General features: G+C 48.3%; 1 protein-coding gene across 8 annotated transcripts in view; it reads left to right on the plus strand.

The window, feature by feature from the left end:
- The window catches only part of BRD9 (bromodomain containing 9), a 49,738-nt gene extending 31,885 nt beyond the window's left edge, over window positions 1-17,853 (plus strand). For all 8 annotated transcript variants that reach the window (XM_088445689.1, XM_088445688.1, XM_088445691.1 and 5 more), the window contains 3 exons: window positions 878-980; window positions 1,689-1,856; window positions 17,486-17,853. In XM_088445689.1, coding sequence (XP_088301815.1) covers window positions 878-980; window positions 1,689-1,856; window positions 17,486-17,577 — 363 coding nt within the window. In that variant the 3' untranslated portion in view covers window positions 17,578-17,853. The remainder of the gene's footprint in view (window positions 1-877; window positions 981-1,688; window positions 1,857-17,485) is intronic.
- The last annotated feature ends 1,236 nt before the right edge of the window (window positions 17,854-19,089 follow it).

Below are 19,089 nucleotides of genomic sequence, written 5' to 3' on the forward strand. Positions count from 1 at the left end.
CTCGTGCCTGAAAAGGGGGCATGTCTTTATGACGCGTCCCCTTTCCGTCACTCTTGGGGCCGTGCCTGCCAGTTAGCCTGGCAGTAGCTGCTGTCACTTTGAATGGATGCCGGGCATCCATTCACCAGCGGTGACCACTGCACCGTCTGTTTCCCCTCTGCGGGAGGGGACAGGACCCGCAGGCTGTTTCAGTGGGGTGTCGTGCCGGAGGGCAGGGTGCTTTCTGCCCTTTAGAAATAGGGCGGGGCACGGCGCCCCGCTGAAACAGTCTAACGGGAATGCTACTTGTTGGTCGTATGCTAAACCTTCTCCTCTCCCGACCCTAACCCCCCCTGGTTTGGTGCCTAACCTTCTCCCCAGTGCCTGAACCTAACCTCCCCGGTGCCTAACCCTAACCCACCCCCTTAGTGCCTAACCATCGCCCTAGTGCCTAAACGTAACACCCCTATACTTACCTTTGGTATCCCGGCGATCGGGATGATGGTGCCGGGCTTCTGACCAGCGTTGGGATTTTGGCGCTGGTAATAGGAGCGTCTGCATCCAGACCGCTATGGATGCTGAACATTTATCACAGTTTACAATATTATTAATCCTAAGTTTCTCTTTTCTAATTGTTGAAGTCCTAATGACTGTGGACCTCCATAAGGGTATGTAGTCATCAGAATGTCGACATGGACATTGTGAATGTCAACAGTACATTTCACAGTTGTGGTTAGGCTTCTGTTAGCGCTCTAACATTGGAAAAACACTATGCCTGCTGGTGACATTTTGACCGTAGCATTTTTTAAGTATATTGGCATGACTTTAATGCTTACATTTTTCAGAAGAACGCTCAGACCATATGCATTTCTATTTATCTATTAACTCCTCTTTTTAGATTGGAGAATCTTTAGGTGATGGCAGCAATTCGGTTCTTGATTTTATGTCCATGAAATCTTACTCAGATGTGTCGCTTGAAATGTCCATGCTAAATTCTTTAGGTATGTATTAATAGTGTGTTTTGTTTATCCACTTGAACACTTTGCTCTGTTTTTCTCACATTTCCCAGAGATATTAAAATGTAGCTTTAATAATTACAAGTTACATATGTTACGCAAATCCAGTATGTTAGGCCAGAAGTGGCCAGACTCTTGGACTCTATGATCTACTTTCAAAGCTAAAAATCTTCTGTGATCTACCAAGTATCTACATAGATACGTAGGCGCACATTCAATAAAGGGGGCATGGTGTGCCAATAAAGGGGTAGTGACCTCAACTGCAAAGGGGTGGGGACTGTCCTGCCGAAATCACACATTGGCCCCCACAGAAACAAAATATCACACACACATTGGCCTTCACATCAAATAACCCAAACACAATGTTCCCCCACAGGAAAAACAATTTTGTCCCTCACATAAAAAAAATACATTAATTGCCCTAACTCCCCACAGAAAGCTGATCTGTATGAGAGAGAGGAGCTCCCAGTCCCTCCCTGCATCCAGCCATGGGTGACACCAGCAGTCACATTGATTCTTATTGGACTCTGGTAACTGATGCTGGACCGGCCAACGCGATCTACTGGTCAAGTGTCTGCAGTCGACCAGTCGATCACGATTGACTCTTTGTCCACCTATGTGTTAGGCATTCTGTATTTATAATGTTAAAGTAACTATTTTTCATTTTTTTCTTAAATCTTTCTAAACCACCAGGAAAAGTGAAGAGGGAAGTAGACCATGATGATGGTCATCTTAACTTGGATGATGCAGCAAAACTCTTGCACGACTTCCATGAAGTACACAATGACAGAGTTGGATCTAGGCCATCTTCCAACATAAGTTCTTTATCCAACAACTCTGAAAGAGATCATCACCATCTCGGTTAGCTTTTAATGTTATCTTAATTTGCTCTGTATTTTATTATCCCAATGGGCTTGATTCAATACAGCGAGATGCTTAACAGCCCCAGGAGGGAGCTCCCAAAGCTATTCAATTCAGTGCGCTATTTGGTCCGACTAAAGGATTTCTCACCCTCCTGAGGAGAATTCCGACTAAAGTGCTGGCCGCAAAGCTGATTCCTTTTTCATCCATCTGGGGATGCCATTACTTCTTGGTTATGCATAGTGAGATGTGGAGTCTGACACTAGCTAATTGAAAACTGGCTCCCACCCCCTATATAACACCGCCCCTTCCACCCAAAGCTCAGTCTTGTTTCTAGTAACAGATGACAAGCACTAACAGCGTGGAAGTTATATAGATTAGAGGTCTGTGTGAACCTGTATCCCACTCTAAAGATGGCCCCTGAGAGAGTAACCAAACTACACAGTCCCTGGGTCTCTCTTTATGCCAGACACACATCTGGGGGGCCGCTGGCAAAGAAAAGGTAAGTTTATTACAGAATGTGTAAAAATCTTATTATGTACTGCTTCCCGGCACACTGCTTTTGAGCAGATTGGCCAGGCTTGTTATTACTCGCATGCACTGTAGAGCCAGCATGTCTCACACCACCCCAGGGCTTCCACAGCACCCCGCCGCTTTCAGTCCGCGACTGTTTCCTTGTTGGGCCACTGGGATTATAGAGCAGCAACATGCTGCTGGCTTTTGAGGAAAGAGAGGATTGATGGGTTACAGCACGCGGTGCCGCTGCACGTGTAGTTGTGCAGCGTTTGACGTCATCATTCCGTGCCGCGGGTAGTCTCCGGGGAACGCCGGAGGCTATAATTACACATGTGCCCTGAGTGAGCAGGACGCCGTGCCTGGCCACGCCTCCCCAGGTATTGTCAGCAGCTCACGCGGATGCAAAGCCATGCATTACATTGGATGGGAACGGCTGAAGCATGGTGGAGAAGCTCACAGCAGACATTGGGGGATGAAAGCTAACAAGATAAGCAGTTAACTAGGATTATTTCTTAACCTGGTGTTTTCTGGGCTTATAGATATATAAGTATCTTTTACTGCACTTTTCTACTTCAGGGTCCACAAGGTTGACCTTGGGGTATAGCTGGATCTGGATCCACGGGCACCACGCAGTTAAAGCTTTGCTGCTCCCAGGATGCACTTGGGTCCGCCTTCCTCTATACCCCGCCCCCGAGCCACAGGCACCTCAGTTTTAGTTGGTGCCCGGCCGGAGTCGGGTCACCCTGGGCAGTGGGGCTGCATAAGCAGCCCCTAAGCTTTATTTTTAAAAAAGAAGATTTTATTTATTTACTTTTTACTTCTTCAGAGCGGCAGCATCAGACTGTCCATCTGGACGTCCACGCTGCCGCTCCAAAAACCCCGCTGGCGCTGCGACGCCAGTACTGATCTGGGGATTGCAGCGGGACCCCGGAGTCAGTACTAGTGTGGCTCCGGGACCTCCCACAGACTGCTGCCGGATTCTACGGGGCCAGGTAGGCCGCGTGCAGCGCTGCGCACGGGGACACTAATGCAGTCTTTAGCCGTCTCTGGGGACAGACCGGCGGCGCTAGTAGCGGCGGCGGGCTCCCCCTGCTTCAGGAATACCCCGCGTGACCGCTGGACCACCAGGGTGTAAGGTCCGGAAGGGAACCGGCATCCCTGGGGGTTAATTACTAGCCAGGGGAGGCGTTGCCCCAGCCTACCATCCCCCGTTCCCCGGGGGCTAAGCACCTGGTGCAGTCTCCTCCCGGGTCTCAGACTGTGGGTCCTTATGCAGGATTGCCTGTATACGTGCAGTCTCCCACGGTGACGCAGCAGTCAGTGGTACCCTTTCAGGGGTATCCTCAGACGGTACCCCCTCCCTGGATGGATGTCCTTTCCAGCTCTGTACAGAGTCTGGCGGCCTCGTCATCGGCTTTTCAATCAATGTTGCACAGTGATTTGCCCCCAAAGGCGTCCAAGCGACCTGTTCCGGCTTCATTGGCGGCGCAGTTCACGGACACGGATGTGTCTTCGGATGATGGAGAGATCCATGAGGACTCTGACTCGGATGCCGGGGCCCAGGAGGTAGAGGCTAAGTCCTCCATTAATGTGCCGGCTTTGGTTAGGGCGGTGCGGGCCATCCTTCATATAGAGAAGGATGCGCCGGCTCCCAGGTCGAAGTACCCTAATTTTAAAAAGGCCAGAGTAGCTTCGACTGTTTTTCCCCTGTCCGACCAGTTGACGGATCATATGGCGGGGGCCTGGCAGTTGCCCAGCAAGAGATTCCAACCGCAGAAACGGTTGGCTTCCAACTATCCTTTTCCTGAGGCTCATTGCAGGAAATGGGAAACTCCGCCTGCGGTGGATTCCCATGTCACCCGCTTAATTAAAAGCGCTACGTTGCCTTTACTGTCCGTGGGATCTTTCAGAGAGGAGATCGACGGCAAAGTGGAGACTTGTTTAAAGTCTATCTACTCTCTCTCTGGGGCTGGGGCCCGTCCATCCATGGCCATCTCTTGGGTGGCAAAGGCCATCGAGAGCTGGGCCAACGCTTTAGAGGATACCTTTCCGGATGATGCTCCGGATATCCAGAGAGCGTTGATAGGACAAATGAGGGATGCGGCTTCCTACATTGGGGAAGCATCGTTGGATGCAAGCTTGCTGACCTCCTAGGGTGTCGGCGCATCTGTCCTTGTGGTTGCGGTCTTGGAGAGCTGACGCAGACTCCAAAAAGGGCCTGGAGGCTTTACTTTTTAATGGACAGTTGCTTTTTGGTCCAGACTTGAACAAAATAGTGGATACTCTGGCTAAGTCTAAATCAGCCTTCCTCCCTTCTGCTTCTGCACCTACCAAAGTACGGAGCTCTGCTTTTCGGTCCTTTCGGGTTCAGGGCAAGGCAAACGGTCAGTCCTTCCCGAGGCAGTCGGCGACCAAGGTCGCTTCTAAGCCCAAGAAGCAGGCCTGGAGTGCCAGACGCCCTTCTTCCAAGCAGGAGGATAAACCTTCTGCCTGATGGGACGGGCCTCCCTCTGGGGGACCCCAGAGTGGGAGGCCGACTTCTTCAATTTTCCCAGTGCTGGCACAATACCACCACGGATGCCTGGGTTCAAGAAGTGGTCTCCCAGTGGTACGCCCTGTCTTTTCGGCACAGACCGCCCCACCAGTGTTTCTGCACGAGTCCTTCTCAGGACCAGACCAAGGCTTTACAGATTCAGGAGGCTATAGAGTCCTTGCTGAAAGCAGGGGTCATTGTTCCCGTTTCTCAATCACAACGAGGGACGGGGTACTATTCTACTCTGTTTCTGGTGCAGAAACCCAATGGTTCTCATCGCCCTATCCTCAATTTGAAGTCTCTGAACAAATTCCTCAGAGTTCCCAAATTCAGGATGGAAATGTTACGTTCCATCATTCTGGCGATGGAACCTGGAGATTACATGGTGTCCCTGGATATCCAGGACGCCTACCTCCATGTTCCGATAGCACCAGCGGTATCTGAGGTTCGCTATCCTTCAGCATCATTATCAGGCCTCTCCACGGCACCGAGGGTTTTCACAAAGGTTATGGCAATCATGGCCGCACATCTTCGGAACCAGAATGTGCGGCTGCTGCCGTATCTGGACGACCTCCTGTTGCTGGCAAGCTCCCCGGAGGTACTGCTTCAACATCACCTGACGATCGCTTGCCTACAAGCGCACGGGTGGTTGATAAATTGGAGAAAGTCCTCCCTGATTCCATCACAACGGATGGTTCATTTGGGAGCCCTGTTGGATTCTCGTCAGCAAAGGATCTTCCTGACTCCGGAGATGGTCTCCTCCCTACTACTGCGGATACGCAGTTGCCTGAGCAGTTGCCGCCTGTCAGTCCATCCGGCTATGAGAGTTCTGGAGTCCATGGTGTCGACATTCGACATGGTGGAATTTGCCCAGTTCCATTCCCGGCCCTGCAGGGGCTGATCCTATCGGAATGGAACGGGTTACCTCACCGAATCCGCTCTCAGATGCTGGTGTTGTCCCTGGAGGTTCGGCAGTCTTTGGCTTGGTGGCTTCAGACAGCTCATCTGGTCAAGGGGCGCCCCTTTTGGATCCCGGACTGGGTCCTGCTCACGACGGATGCCAGTCTCCGGGGTTGGGGGGCAGTGACCGGCTCATTGTCGCTTCAGGGTCGTTGGTCTGCGGAAGAAGCTCTTCTCCCCATCAACATCCTGGAACTGCGGGCAGTATACAGGGCCCTGCAGTCGTCCGGCCTCGCTCTTCACGGAAGGGCGGTTCAGGTGCAGTCCGACAACGCCACCACGGTGGCATATATCAACCACCAAGGAGGAACTCGCAGTTGGCAGCGATGTCTGAGGTGTCTCGCATCCTTGATTGGGCGGAGTGCCACATTCCAGCGGTCTTCATCCCCGGAGTCCTCAATTGGGAGGCGGACTTCCTCAGCCGTCACGACGTGCATCCCGGGGAATGGTCGCTTCACCCAGAGGTGTTTCAGCTACTCGTGGACAGATGGGGGCTGCCGGAGCTGGACTTGATGGCCTCCCGTCACAATCACAAGTTGCCCGTTTACGGGTCAAGGACAAGAGACACAGGCGCATGTCTGGTGGACGCGCTGTCGGTGAAATGGACGTTTCACCTGGCTTACCTGTTTCCTCCGATATCCCTGCTTCCTCGGGTCCTGCGGAAATTCAAGCAGAACGGCGGCACACTCGTGCTGGTAGCTCCGGCGTGGCCCAGACGTCCTTGGTACTCTGATCTGAGGAGCCTCTCCATCGACGCTCCGTACCTTCTTCCTCAGCGTCGGGACCTGTTATCTCAGGGGCCCTGCCTTTACCCGGATCTGGGTCGGCTGTCTTTGACGGCGTGGCTCTTGAGACAGCCGTCTTGAGGTCTCGGGGTTTCTCCAGTTCGGTTATTGGTACCATGCTCTGGGCACGCAAGCCTGCTTCCGCACAGATTTACCACAGGGTGTGGCGCACTTACTTTCAGTGGTGTGAGTCCAGACGCTATGATCCTCAGGTGTTCCGAGTTTCTAGAATCTTGGATTTTCTTTAATCAGGTTTGGACCTCGGCTTACGCCTTGCCTCTCTGAAGGTTCTTGTGTCCGCTTTGTCTGTGTGGTTCAACGACTGATTGCTACACTGCCGGATGTTCACACCTTTTTCCAAGGTGTTCTCCGAATCCAGCCTCCCTTCGTGCCTCCTGTGGCTCCTTGGGACTTGCCGGTGGTGCTAGAGGGTCCTGCAGGGTCCTCCTTTTGAGCCTCTTAAGTCGGTGGAACTCAAGTGGTTGACGTTTAAGACCGTTTATCTCCTGGCGATTGCTTCTGCCAGGAGGGTGTCAGAATTGGGGACGCTTTCCTGTCGCCCTCCTTTTTCTGTTTTTTTCACCAGGACAGAGCTGTGCTCCGCACTCGTCCTGAGTTTTTAAAAAGTGGTTTCGAAGTTTCACATCAATCAGGAACTTGTGGTGCCAGCTTTTCAGTCACCTGATCTTTCCACTGGTGAGGCTTCCTTAGATGTAGTCCAGGCGCTTAGAATCTATGTGGACCGGACTGCTTCGGTTAGGAAGTCTGATTCTTTGTATGTCCTCTTTGGTTTTCACAAGAGGGGTTGGCCTGCCAACAAACAAACGTTGGCTTTGTTCCGTTATTTGTGAGGCTTATGCACAGGAGGGTTTACCTGTGCCAGCCTCTATTAAGGCTCATTCCACTCGTTCTGTGGGTCCCTCTTGGGCTGCTAGACGTGGCGCTTCTGCTGTTCAGCTGTGTAAGGCGGCCACTTGGTCTTCAATTCAGACGTTTTTGATGTTTTATGCGTTTGACACCTTCGCCTCTCAGGATGCATCCTTTGGGCACCGGGTTCTCCTTTCAGCACAGGAGCGTCCCCGCCGTTAGTTGAACTGCTTTGGGACATCCCCAAGGTCAACCCTGTGGACCCCCTATGGACCCTGAAGTAGAAAACAAGAGATATGGTAAGAACTTACCTTTGTTATGTCTGAATGAATAGAGTCTTAATTAGCCTATCATTTTTCTATTCAATCAGTGCTACACTTTTTCCATTGGAATTTAGGTAGCTGTCTGTATTGGTTAGACATGTCTTGCTTATCCATACTGAAAAAGAAAGACAAGGGTTTAAAAAAACAGAGATCAGTCACTGCTTATACTTGCATAAAATGTGAGAAAAAATTGCCAAAAAGTATGGACCAAGGGTTGCTCTGTGCTGGTTGTTCACAGCGGCAATTTTAGGAAGTTCGGCTGAACAGCTGGTGGTACCTGATTGGGCCAGATCTATGGGTGACGTCATAGGTGAATTACGTCACTTTCAGGAAAATTATGATACCCTGTACTGAAGTTCCTCCTTTGGCTGATCCCTCGGTAGAGCCCAGATGGGCCCAGAACATGGGACGATGTCTCGCTCAGATGGCGATGTCCCTAAATAAAATTATAACGTCTGCAGGGACCACAGGTGCTAAAAGATGTTCAGGCCATTCCTCAGTGGATTTTCCTGGAGAAGAGGCTGCAGCAACCTCTTCCCAGGAAGAAGGGGAATTGGATTATGGCTGGGAAGACACCTCAAACTGGGAGGGTGACCTCCATTCTGATTCAGGAGTTTCTATGTTAATAGATGTGGTCAGGTAAACATTGCAGCTAGAGGAAGCAGCTATGCCAGAGACTAGTTCAGTTTCTTTCTTTAAACGTAAGAAGAAACATGTATCCATTTTGCCAGCATTTTCAGGAAATATTAAAAGAAGCCTAGTAAAAACCTGATTCCAAATTTCATATTTCGATTGTAAATATCTTTATCCTTTTTCGGAAGAAGATACCAAGACTTGGGAAATTCCAATCATAGTGGAGGCTCCTATTTCTATGTTGGTCAGGAATACTGTTATTCGCACAACACAGTCTGTAGCTCCTATGGATCAAAAGAATGAGGCTGTACTTAAATCTTTATTCACTTTGTCAGGAATCTCGCTACGTCAGATTCTGGCCAGCACCTGGGTGATAAAGGCCATCAGTCCCTGGTTGACCCATATGATTACTGGTTTTAATTCAGGGGATGTGTCTGAAGTTAATCGTGCATACACACAGTCATACAGCACCACGATCAGATATCGATCGTTATCTGATCGCCCTGCATGTGTTGGATGATCGTTATTGAGCATCCAACACATGCATTAACCCCCTAACGACTATAACGACCTGCGATTAACGATCGCGGATCCCTATAGTAAACAGGCTAACTTGGTCGATATCGACCAGGTTGGCCTGCATCGATGGTCGTCAACGACCGTTCGTGCCCGTGTATCGACCATCGTTTGGTCATTTACAGGGGCCAGAAACTGTACAATTTTAACGATAATGATGTTATCGTTAAAATCGTGCAGTTTATCTGACCGCGTGTATGAGCCATTACTCTTTAGCTGATCAGATTTTGGAAGCTCTAACCTATATAGGTAATACTTTAATAGATACTATTCTGGTACAGTCTCGTATTTCAGCTTTGCCAATTTCCGCCAGACGTTTGCTATGGCTTAAAACATAGAAGGCAGACATAAAATTCAAGCATGCTTTAGAGGCATTGCCCTTTTGAAGAAGGTTCTTTGTTTGGTTCAGTTTACTAAAATTATTTCTCCGGTTACAGGAGGAAAAAGTCCTTACCTTCTTGAAACTACACCTAAACCAAAATTTCCTTGGTTTCGGATTCAAGGCAGAGGAAGCTTTCAGGCCTCCTGAGGTGTTCCTAGGCGTCCCCGAAGAGGGACCTTTAGGGAATGTGTTGTCCCTGGAACCAGTTGCCCTGCTGCTGAGTCAGCAGGTCAATCCGCATGAATGTCAAAGGACTGGGGGCCTGATTCTGACCCGCTCGCAAGCGGGTCCATGGTGCCCAAGTGCGCATGCGCACAATGGAGACGCCTCCGTCGTGCGCATGCGCGAGACCCGAATAACGACGGCCAAGCCGTCATTAAGGGTCTCGCACCAATGGGTGCCGGCTGTCAATGGTGATTGACAGCACGTTTTGGTGGGCGTGCCGGGGGCGAGGCTGGCCAGACGGAGGTGTTCCCATGGGAACGCCTACCGTCTGGGTCCGGCCCCACTGACATCACTAGTGATGTCAGTGGGAGTGCTTTTGGCTCTGAAAGAGCCAAAAGCACTCCTGGGCTTGCGGCAGCGAGACCCTACCGTAGGGTCTCATCGCAAGTCCGATGGTCTTGACCATCTCGACCAACATTTTGGCCGCTCGCTATAGCCGTTAGTGGTCTCACACAGGTATGCGAGCGGCCAGGAGGCCGCTCCTAAAAGGAGCTGGGACGGCCCTGATTCAGAGCGAGCGCTCTGAATCAGGGCCTGGGACCCGTCCTCTGGTGGGAGGTCGCTTACTCAAGTTCCAGGAAACTTTTGGTTAAGGCAAATAGTATCCAGGGGTTACATTTTGGATTTGGAGGGTCCTGTTCCAAAAATATTCTTTTCCACTCCTCTCCCTGGGTATGGTTGCAGAAAGGTGGCTCTCATGCAGGCAATTCCTGCGCTTTCAAACTCCGGAATAGTTTTTCTCGTTCCAGTACTACAGCATGGCTTTGGGTTCTACTTCAGTCTTTTCTTGTTAGACAAACCAGAATGGTAATTTCGTCTCATTCTCATCCTCAGGTGGTTAAATGCTTATCTCCACTTGGAAAGATTTAATATGGTCAGTCATTTGTTCCATATAGGAAGAGGATTTTCTGGCCTGCCATTCGGTTTGGCCACCGCTCCCAGAGTCTTTACAAAGGTTATGGCACACATGAGGCATGCTCCAGAGATTCGGCTGGATCATCAATTTCCCCAAATCAAATTTAATTCCATCTCAGAGTATTTTTGGGTCTTCTCTTCGACAACCAGTGTCACATAGTGTTTCTTCCTCAGGCAATGATTCAGGATCTGCAATCCAGAGTAAGGACCATTTTACAGACGTCTCATATCTCAGGGCAGTGCAGATACTGGGAAAAATGGTGGCTTCATTCAAAGCTTTCCTTTTACCAGATATCATGCCCGTCCACTACAAAACCAATTGCTTCATCAATGGGTGAAGCCAGACCCTCGATTAAACAGGCAGATTTTTAGATTATCTCTGCAGATCCGGCAGTCCGTCCGGTGGTGGTTACAGGATGCAAATCTGAACATGGGTTGCCAAATGTCAATAATAAATTGGACCATTGTCACTGCAGATGACAGCCTAACAGCCTGGGGGGCGGTGGTTTTAAACAGACACTTACAGGGTCTTTGGTCGGGCCGGGAAGCCTCTCTTTCCATCAATATAGTGGAATTAAGGGCAATTTGATATGCATTGAGTCTGGCTCAATGCCATCTAAGGAATTTACCAGTGCGAATCCAATCGGACAATGCCACGGCAATTTCTTACATAAAAAAGCAGCTGGCAAGCAATGAGGGAGTTTTCTCTCATCCTTCATTCGGCAGAAAATTGGGTTCCAACTATTTCAGAAATTTACAATCCGGGAGTGGACAACTGGGATACAAACTTCTTATGTCGCCACAATGTGCATCTAGGGGAATGGGAATTGAACCAGGAGGTGTTTGCTGAATTAGTTGCCAGATTGGGATCTCCAGACATAGATCTAATGGCTTCTCATCTCAACAAAAAGCTTCCAAGTTATGGATCTTGGTCCCGGGATCCTCAGGTATCTCTGGTCAGGGCCGGACTGGGACTTAAAATAGGCCCTGGCATTTAAATCACACAGGCCCACCTCACGTCAGAATCTGGCTCCTGGCATTATTTGTATTTATTTATTTATTACCAGTTATTTATATAGCGCACACATATTCCGCAGCGCTTTACAGAGAATATTTGGCCATTCACATCATCGACTCCTCCCCTTACAATTCCTGACTCCTCCCACTTATTAGTCTATGCTCTTAGAAATATAATATTAGAACATACAAGTTATATGGAATGGGTATGTTTGACCGCCGACGTCAGCCCTGCGGTTCAAATCCCGACGCCGGCAGCCCGATGCACAAGATCCCGACAACAGAGGTAAGTTAAGTATTCCTAACCCTCTCCCTCCCCTAAACCTCATTTAGAAGTGCCTAACCTCCCCCCTAGTGCCTAACCCTCCCTCCCTCATAAGTGCCTTAACCTAGCCCCCTCTCCCTGCACCCCAAACCTATCCCTCTTGGGGGGGTGCCTAACCAATCAGAGTCCCGGCGCCGGCATCCCGAATGTCAGGATACTGAAGGTAAGTAGCCGGGTTGGGGGGAGGGTTAAGCACTATGTAGAGTTTTAGGGTTAGGCACTAAAGGGGGAGGGTTAAGTTTAGGGTGCGGGGAAGTTAAGTTCAGGCACTAAAGAGGGAGGCGTAGGGAGAGGGGGAGGGTTAGCATACAGATCAAAAAGGGTCAGCATGCTAACCCTGTCGGGATGCCGGGAACCCGAATGCCGGCATCCTGTACCTAACCCAGCCAAAATATGTGGTGGATGTGACAAGGGGAATGAAACAAAAATTGAAGACAAGATTACAATAAAAATGCCACACCAGCAAGTATACTGTACGTACAATTTATAGTGGGATCCCATTCTTATATTACATCTAACAATATAAATTACCTAATAGCATTATATGGATTGTCAGAACAACAAGTACGCTAGGCACTGGATATGTTCAGTTCAGACAGGAGGGATGCTGGAGGTCAGAATGCTGACGCCGTAATCCCTACCCTTGTCAGAATGCCAGTGCCGGCATCCCAACCGCCGCCATCCCAAAGGTAGGTAGTGGGGTTAGGCACTAGGGGGAGGGTTAGGATTAGACCCTAAGGGGGGGAAGGTTGAGGCACAAGGGAGGAAGGGTTAAGGTAAGGGAGAGGGGGATGGTTAGAATACCGTCAGACGTGTCGGTATCCTAACCCTCTTGAGATGTCGGCGTCGGGATATTGACCGCCGGCATCCCATACCCATCCTGCTATGCACATATCATGCAAGTAATGTGAAAAAAGGAGTCAAGGCTCTGATTCAATGCAGAGCCAATCTGATATATTAATTCACTGATGTTGTGTTTGTAGCTAGTTCACAAATTTTGTCACTGCATATACATAAGTATATACCTCCAAAAACTAAATATTGTTATGTGGTTTGGGTTTTGGAGGTATATACTGTACTTATGTATATGAAGTGACAAAACAGGGACTTGAGGATGAAAAATGGTACAGTCTCAGCCTTAGGACAAAGGCAGTTAGCTAGTGTGGCGGAAAGGTATTGCAGGGGTTAACACCAGTCACTCGTCTAGTGTGTGTGCTGTTACCTCCAGTCTTATCTCTCTCTCTATGCTCCAAAATGGAAGTTACTGCAATCACCTCACTGCTGTGCTCCTATTAGCAGCTGCTGGTGTCTGCTGTGCAGTGTGCAGGGCTGCGTGGGGGTGGAGGAATCACAAGCAGAAGGATCCATTCTAGTTATACAGCCGTCGGGAGGTGCAGAGTGCAGACTGCTGGGTAAAGGCCTGTGGACTGACCGTTCCGGTGACATCACAAAAGGGGCGGGGCTAAAGATGTTTTTCAGCTCCGTGTCCTCCTAAGCAGTTTTTTCAGAACTAAACAGCTGCTGCTTGGCTGGACCGGCCCATCTGGCCATCAGCCCTTCTTGCATTTGCCAGATGGCCAGTCCAGCCCTGTCTCTGGTGGATGCCATGACAGCACCTTGGGTATTCCAGCTGGGATACATCTTTCCTCCTCTGGTAATGTTACCAAAGGTAATTCAGCAGATTCGATCAGTGGCATGGCCGGTAATTCTGGTTGCTTCAGACTGGCTGCGCTGTCATTGGTACACAATTCTTCGGACCATATTGGCAGACGTTCCATATCGTCTGTGTCCAGATCTGTCACTTCAGGGTTGCCTCGGTTGGCTTTGACGGCATGGTTCTTGAATACAATATTTCGAGGGCCAAAGAGTTTTCAGACTCTGGGCCGTATTCTATTAATTTCGCACTTGCGATACTTTTTTGCATGCCGCACTTTTCGCCGATTTTGCGTGTTTTAGTTGTGGAAACTTATAGTGCGTGCGCCCCCGCTATTCGCCTTATTCAATTCCAAAGGACGTGAAAACGCGTCCCGGCGAAACTCTAACAGGCGAAAAGTGTTGGCAGAATTGGGGAAATCAGCCTGACACCCCCCAAAAGATGCACTAACATTGGGGATCAATGTAGATGTCCCCGATTTAGCCATACTGAAGCTATTTGGGGTACTTAAGTGCTGTCAATTGCTCCAAAATAGGGGCTTTACACAAGTGGTGAAGAATAGCATTAAGCAGGTTTTTTTGGTGAAAATAACTAGTCCTGTCAAAGTTGGCATACTTGAAAATAGGTGCAAGCATAGTTAAAAATTGCTAATGTCAAGTTTTAAGTGCTGCAAAAAACGCACCTTCAGCAAACACCTGCAATAAAAAAAACACCTCCCCCATACTATCAGACCCCCCAAAAGTCTATTTTGCTAATTTTTGCTTTTGTACCCCCACTTTGTACTTTCTCACCCACACATTTTTTTACATTTTTTTTTACATAGTTATCCTTTGGGGGGGTCTGTCCAAAGGGCGCTGAGTGGTTTCCGCACCTTTGCACCCCAAAACCGCAATTCTGCACTTTTTTCCGCCGGGTATTCATAAGCAAATCTTTTTTGCCTATTACATTGCATTGACTTTCCGCGTACGCGAAAAGTCTTTGCAATTTAATATGGCGAAAAGTATCCGCCTGGCGAAATGGCGTCATCCGCGATACTTTTTCGCAGATTACGGCTTTTCGCCACTAATTTGAATACGGGCATCTGTGGTGAAAACCATGATTCAGGCTCGTAAACCAGTTACTTCCCAGAGTTATCACCAGATATGGAAGATATATATTTCCTGGTGTGAACAACATAAGTTCAAACCTGAAAGATTCAGAGTATCTTGTCTCTTGTCTTTTCTGCAAGAAGGGTTGGTTAAGGGTCTTAGATTGTCCTCTCTTAAGGGACAATTTTTAGCCCTATCTATCCTGCTTCAGAGAAAATTGGCCTCCATTCCTGAAGTTCAAACCTTCTTGCAGGGGTTTCTTCACATACAGCCTCCTTATGTCCCACCGGTTCCTCCTTGGGACTTGAATTTAGTTTTTGAGGTGCCTCAAAGGCACTGTTTGATCCTTTGGAAACTGTAGAATTGCAATATCTTTGAAGGTAGTTACCCTTCTGGCCGAAACAATGGGCAAAAGGAAATCTGAGTTAGCAGCTCTTACCTGTAAATCTCTGCTTCTCATCTTCATATGATAGTGTTACACACTAAACCTTCCTTTTTTCTAAAGGTGGTATCAGCGTTCCATATTAACCAGGATATTGTTCTTCCAGCTTTTCGCCAGGATTCAGTAACTAATGAAGATTCTTCCTTAGCACTGTTGGATGTTGTACATGCGTTATGCATTTACTTGGACCGTACTTCGTCTTCGAGGCGTACAGTTTCCATGTTGGTGTTGATTGATGCACCAAAAAGAGGCTGGCCTGGATCAAAAGAATCCATCGCTAGATGGGTCACTTCTGCCCTTCGGCAGGCATATTTGTCCTCGAATATGACCGTACCGGCCTCAGTTTGAACCCAATCGACTTGTGCTGTCGGGGCTTCTTGGGCTGTACGGCATGGTGCCTCGGTTGATTAGCTGTGCAAAGCAGCTACCTGGTCATCCGTACACACTTTTTTTACAAAATTGTATCGCTTCCATACATTTGGTGCAAGGGATGCCAGTGTTGGGTGGAGAATTCTTAGAGCGGTCGGTTTCCAACACGCCCCCCCCTTTTTATTGGCTTGCTTTGGTATATCCCAGAAGAAATGACATCCCCCGGATGGATGAAAAAGGAAGTTTGATTTTTACTCACCATAAAATCTCTTCCTTGGAGTCCATCTGGGGGGTGCCGGGATCCCTCCCTTGTTTGGTTTCAAACTAGAAACCTGTTGGTTTCTACTTTCTCCATTCTTCCGTGGATCTTTCTCTGGCTTTGTTAAACATTAAACTGAGCTTACAGTGGAAGGGGAAGGTTTATATAGGGAGGCGAGCCAGTTTTCAATTAGCTAGTGTCCGACTCCACACCTCACTATGCATAACCCAGAAGTAATGGCATCCCCCAGATGGACTCCAAAGAAGAGCTTTTATGGTGAGAAAAAATCGGATTTTCTGGCTTAGCGCTGCAATAACAGCCTCGCGACCATTGCTTTAGTCAGAGAATGCCGGTTCTCGCAACTAAACACCCAGGGTAAGTCGTGAGAACCGGCATTATCAAATTAGACTATTTTGTGTAGCTCCATCACATAAAATTCAGATAAAAAAAATAAATAAATTACAGGTTGTAATGTAACAAAACAGCCAAGGGGGGTGACTACTTTTGCAAGGCACTGTATGTATGTATGTATGTGTGTATAATGTATATATGTATATATTTTTCTTCTCTCTAATATATGCCTCCATATATGTAGATAGATATATAGAGGTAAATATACTGTATCTCATATTTATTATTATACACACACCTGTCAAGTGAATAACATTGGCTCGGTGGCACGTGTGAAGGGGTGGGATATATTGGGCAGCAAGTGAACACTCTGGCCCTGATTCAGAGCCGGACGCTCTGACAGAGCGCTCGCTCTGAATCAGGGCCGTCCCTGCTCCTTTTTGGAGCGGCCTCCCGGCCGCTCGCATAGCTGCGGGTGACCACCCACAGCTATAGCGAGCGGCCAAAATGATGGTCGCGATGGTCAAGACTATCGCGACCATCGGGCTTGCGACGAGACCCTGCGGTAGGGTCTCGCTGCCGCAAGCCCAGGAGTGCTTTTGGCTCTATCAGAGCCAAAAGCACTCCCACTGACATCACTAGTGATGTCAGTGGGGCCGGACCCAGACGGTAGGCGTTCCCATGGGAGCCACCTCCGTCATGCGTTCTTGGGCACCATCGACCTGCTTGCGAGCGCTCACGAGCGGGTCTGAATCAGGCCCTCTGTTCTTTAAGTGGATAAGTTGGAAACAGGAAAAATAGGCAGGAAGTATCTGAGCGACTTTGACAAGGGCCACATAGTGATGGCTAGATAACTGGGTCAGAGCATCTCCAAAACGGCAGGACTTGTGGGGTGTTCCTGTTATGCAGAGGTTAGTACCTACCAAAAATGGTCCAAGAAAGGACAACTGGTGAACTGGAGACAGTCATGAGCGCTCAAGGCTCAATGATGCACATATGGAGCAATATCTAGCCCCCTATGACCCTGTCATCAGTTCCTGCTTCTAACACATCAACTTCAGGGACTGACTGTTCACTTGCTTCCTAATATTTTCCACCCCTTCACAGGTGCCACTGTAACAAGATAATCAATGTTCACTTTACCTTTTAGTGGTTTGAATATTATTCCTGACTGGTGTGTGTATATCTCCTCTCTGCTGTCCTCCTCCCCGCAGCTATATTTATTTTAACTTCTGTACTTCGTTAAATTTAAGGGTAGTACTCAGAAGTTGTAAGAATTTGTGTTGTGAATGAACTTTATAATGACACTGCTTTCAATGACTGGAGTGTAGCTAGCATACAACATTTCTTAAGTGCTGAATTAAAATATATTTTTCTTTCTTCTCCACCCTCCTCACTGCCAATTACAGGTAGCCCGTCTCGCCTCAGCGTTGGAGAACAGCAAGACATTCCAGATCCTTATGAGTTCCTCCAGTCGCCAGAACCTGACAACCCAAATTAAAAATTCAGTTTTAGAGATTTTGTTATTTACTGTCTTTATTTACAGTCTGTACATATTTCCTACTGAAGAAGGTACTATAAAGAAAAACAAAACTATATAGGTTAAAGTGGAAATAAGCCAAATTGTTTGATATTTTGCAGAGAACGTTAAACTGTACCTCCTTCACTTTCCTTGAATAGCTGTATTTAGTGAGCAATTCATTTCATGCAGTTGTTTGTTTTTTTAAAGTGTAAAATGTAGCTATTTCACTTACATATTAAAAACATACAAAGGCCAGTAGTTGTGATCTAATTTTAAGTGTTATGGGCTAGGCCAGTGTTGGCTAACCTTGACACTCCAGCTGTTGTGGAACTATATATCCCAGCATGCCCTGCCACAGTTTTAGCATGCCCTAATAGCAAAACTGTAGTAGTGCATGCTGGGTTATGTAGTTCCATAACAGCTGGAGTGTCAAGGTTAGCCAACACTGGGCTAAGCTAAGCAGCCATATAGGACAGACGGATTAATGCTAAACTCTGGGCCTGATTCAGAGCCGCTCGTAAGCTCTGAGCGATGTTTGCCCAACTGCGCATGCGTATGGATCGTTATACGCATGCGCGAACCAGTCAGTGCGGTCGAAATTCATGTGCTCGCAAAATAGCGAATGCCTGATAATTTGAGTGACAGAATGAGGCGTATGTGGGTGGTAACAGGGGAAGGTGCTTGAAAACGGGGAGTGGAGATCCGATCGCAGGCGTGCTTAAAGGTCAAAACGGGCGTTTTATGGGTGTGCATAATTAAAACAGCAGCGTCATTGTCCACGTCACTGGGTTATTTTATAACCAGAACTGCTCACAAAATTGTGGTAGCAAAAACCAACCACAAGAATAGCGAGCAGTTCATACCCTGGTCGATGTACTCGATTAATCTAATAAATAGCGGACATGACGTAGGATGCGAGCGGCCAGGGGGCGTAGTTTCCCAAAAAACGACCGCAAGTTTTGTTCGCTAGTTCAGACCTAGAGGCGTGAACAGACCGCAAAGAGCAAACGGTTCCTTTGAATAGCCACCCCTTTTTTATGAACGACCGCAAATAGCGACCGGCTCTGAATCAGGCCCTCTGTGTCTTAAAGCGGTTTATCTGCTACCATTGGATCCTATTTGTGTTCTAAATAGCGCCAGCTGTTCCCTATTGGATTGTGATCACCCTCTTATGCTGCTAGATACTGGTACCTCTCCAAGGCACACACCAAGAGCCCTCTCCCAAAAACTCAGGCCTACACACTCAAGGGACTCCCTCCACACTGCCTTAGCGTCCCATGGCCTGCTCTCTATCAGCAGTCCATGTCCACCAGTGTTTTGTCCCTACCAACTACTACCAGCGCCTCAACACCTGGTGTCGTTAATATCCCCAACCCCTTGACCATATGACTCCTGGGATTGCTTTTGCCAGTGAATATGCTAACTTACCATCTCTGGAATCGCAGACAACTGGTAGTCCTACAGTCCTGACAAGCCGTACAGTCAACTGTG

The sequence above is a fragment of the Taudactylus pleione genome, unplaced genomic scaffold (genome assembly GCF_031769625.1).
Source record: "Taudactylus pleione unplaced genomic scaffold, aTauple2 ptg000386l, whole genome shotgun sequence".
Lineage (NCBI taxonomy): Eukaryota > Metazoa > Chordata > Amphibia > Anura > Myobatrachidae > Taudactylus > Taudactylus pleione.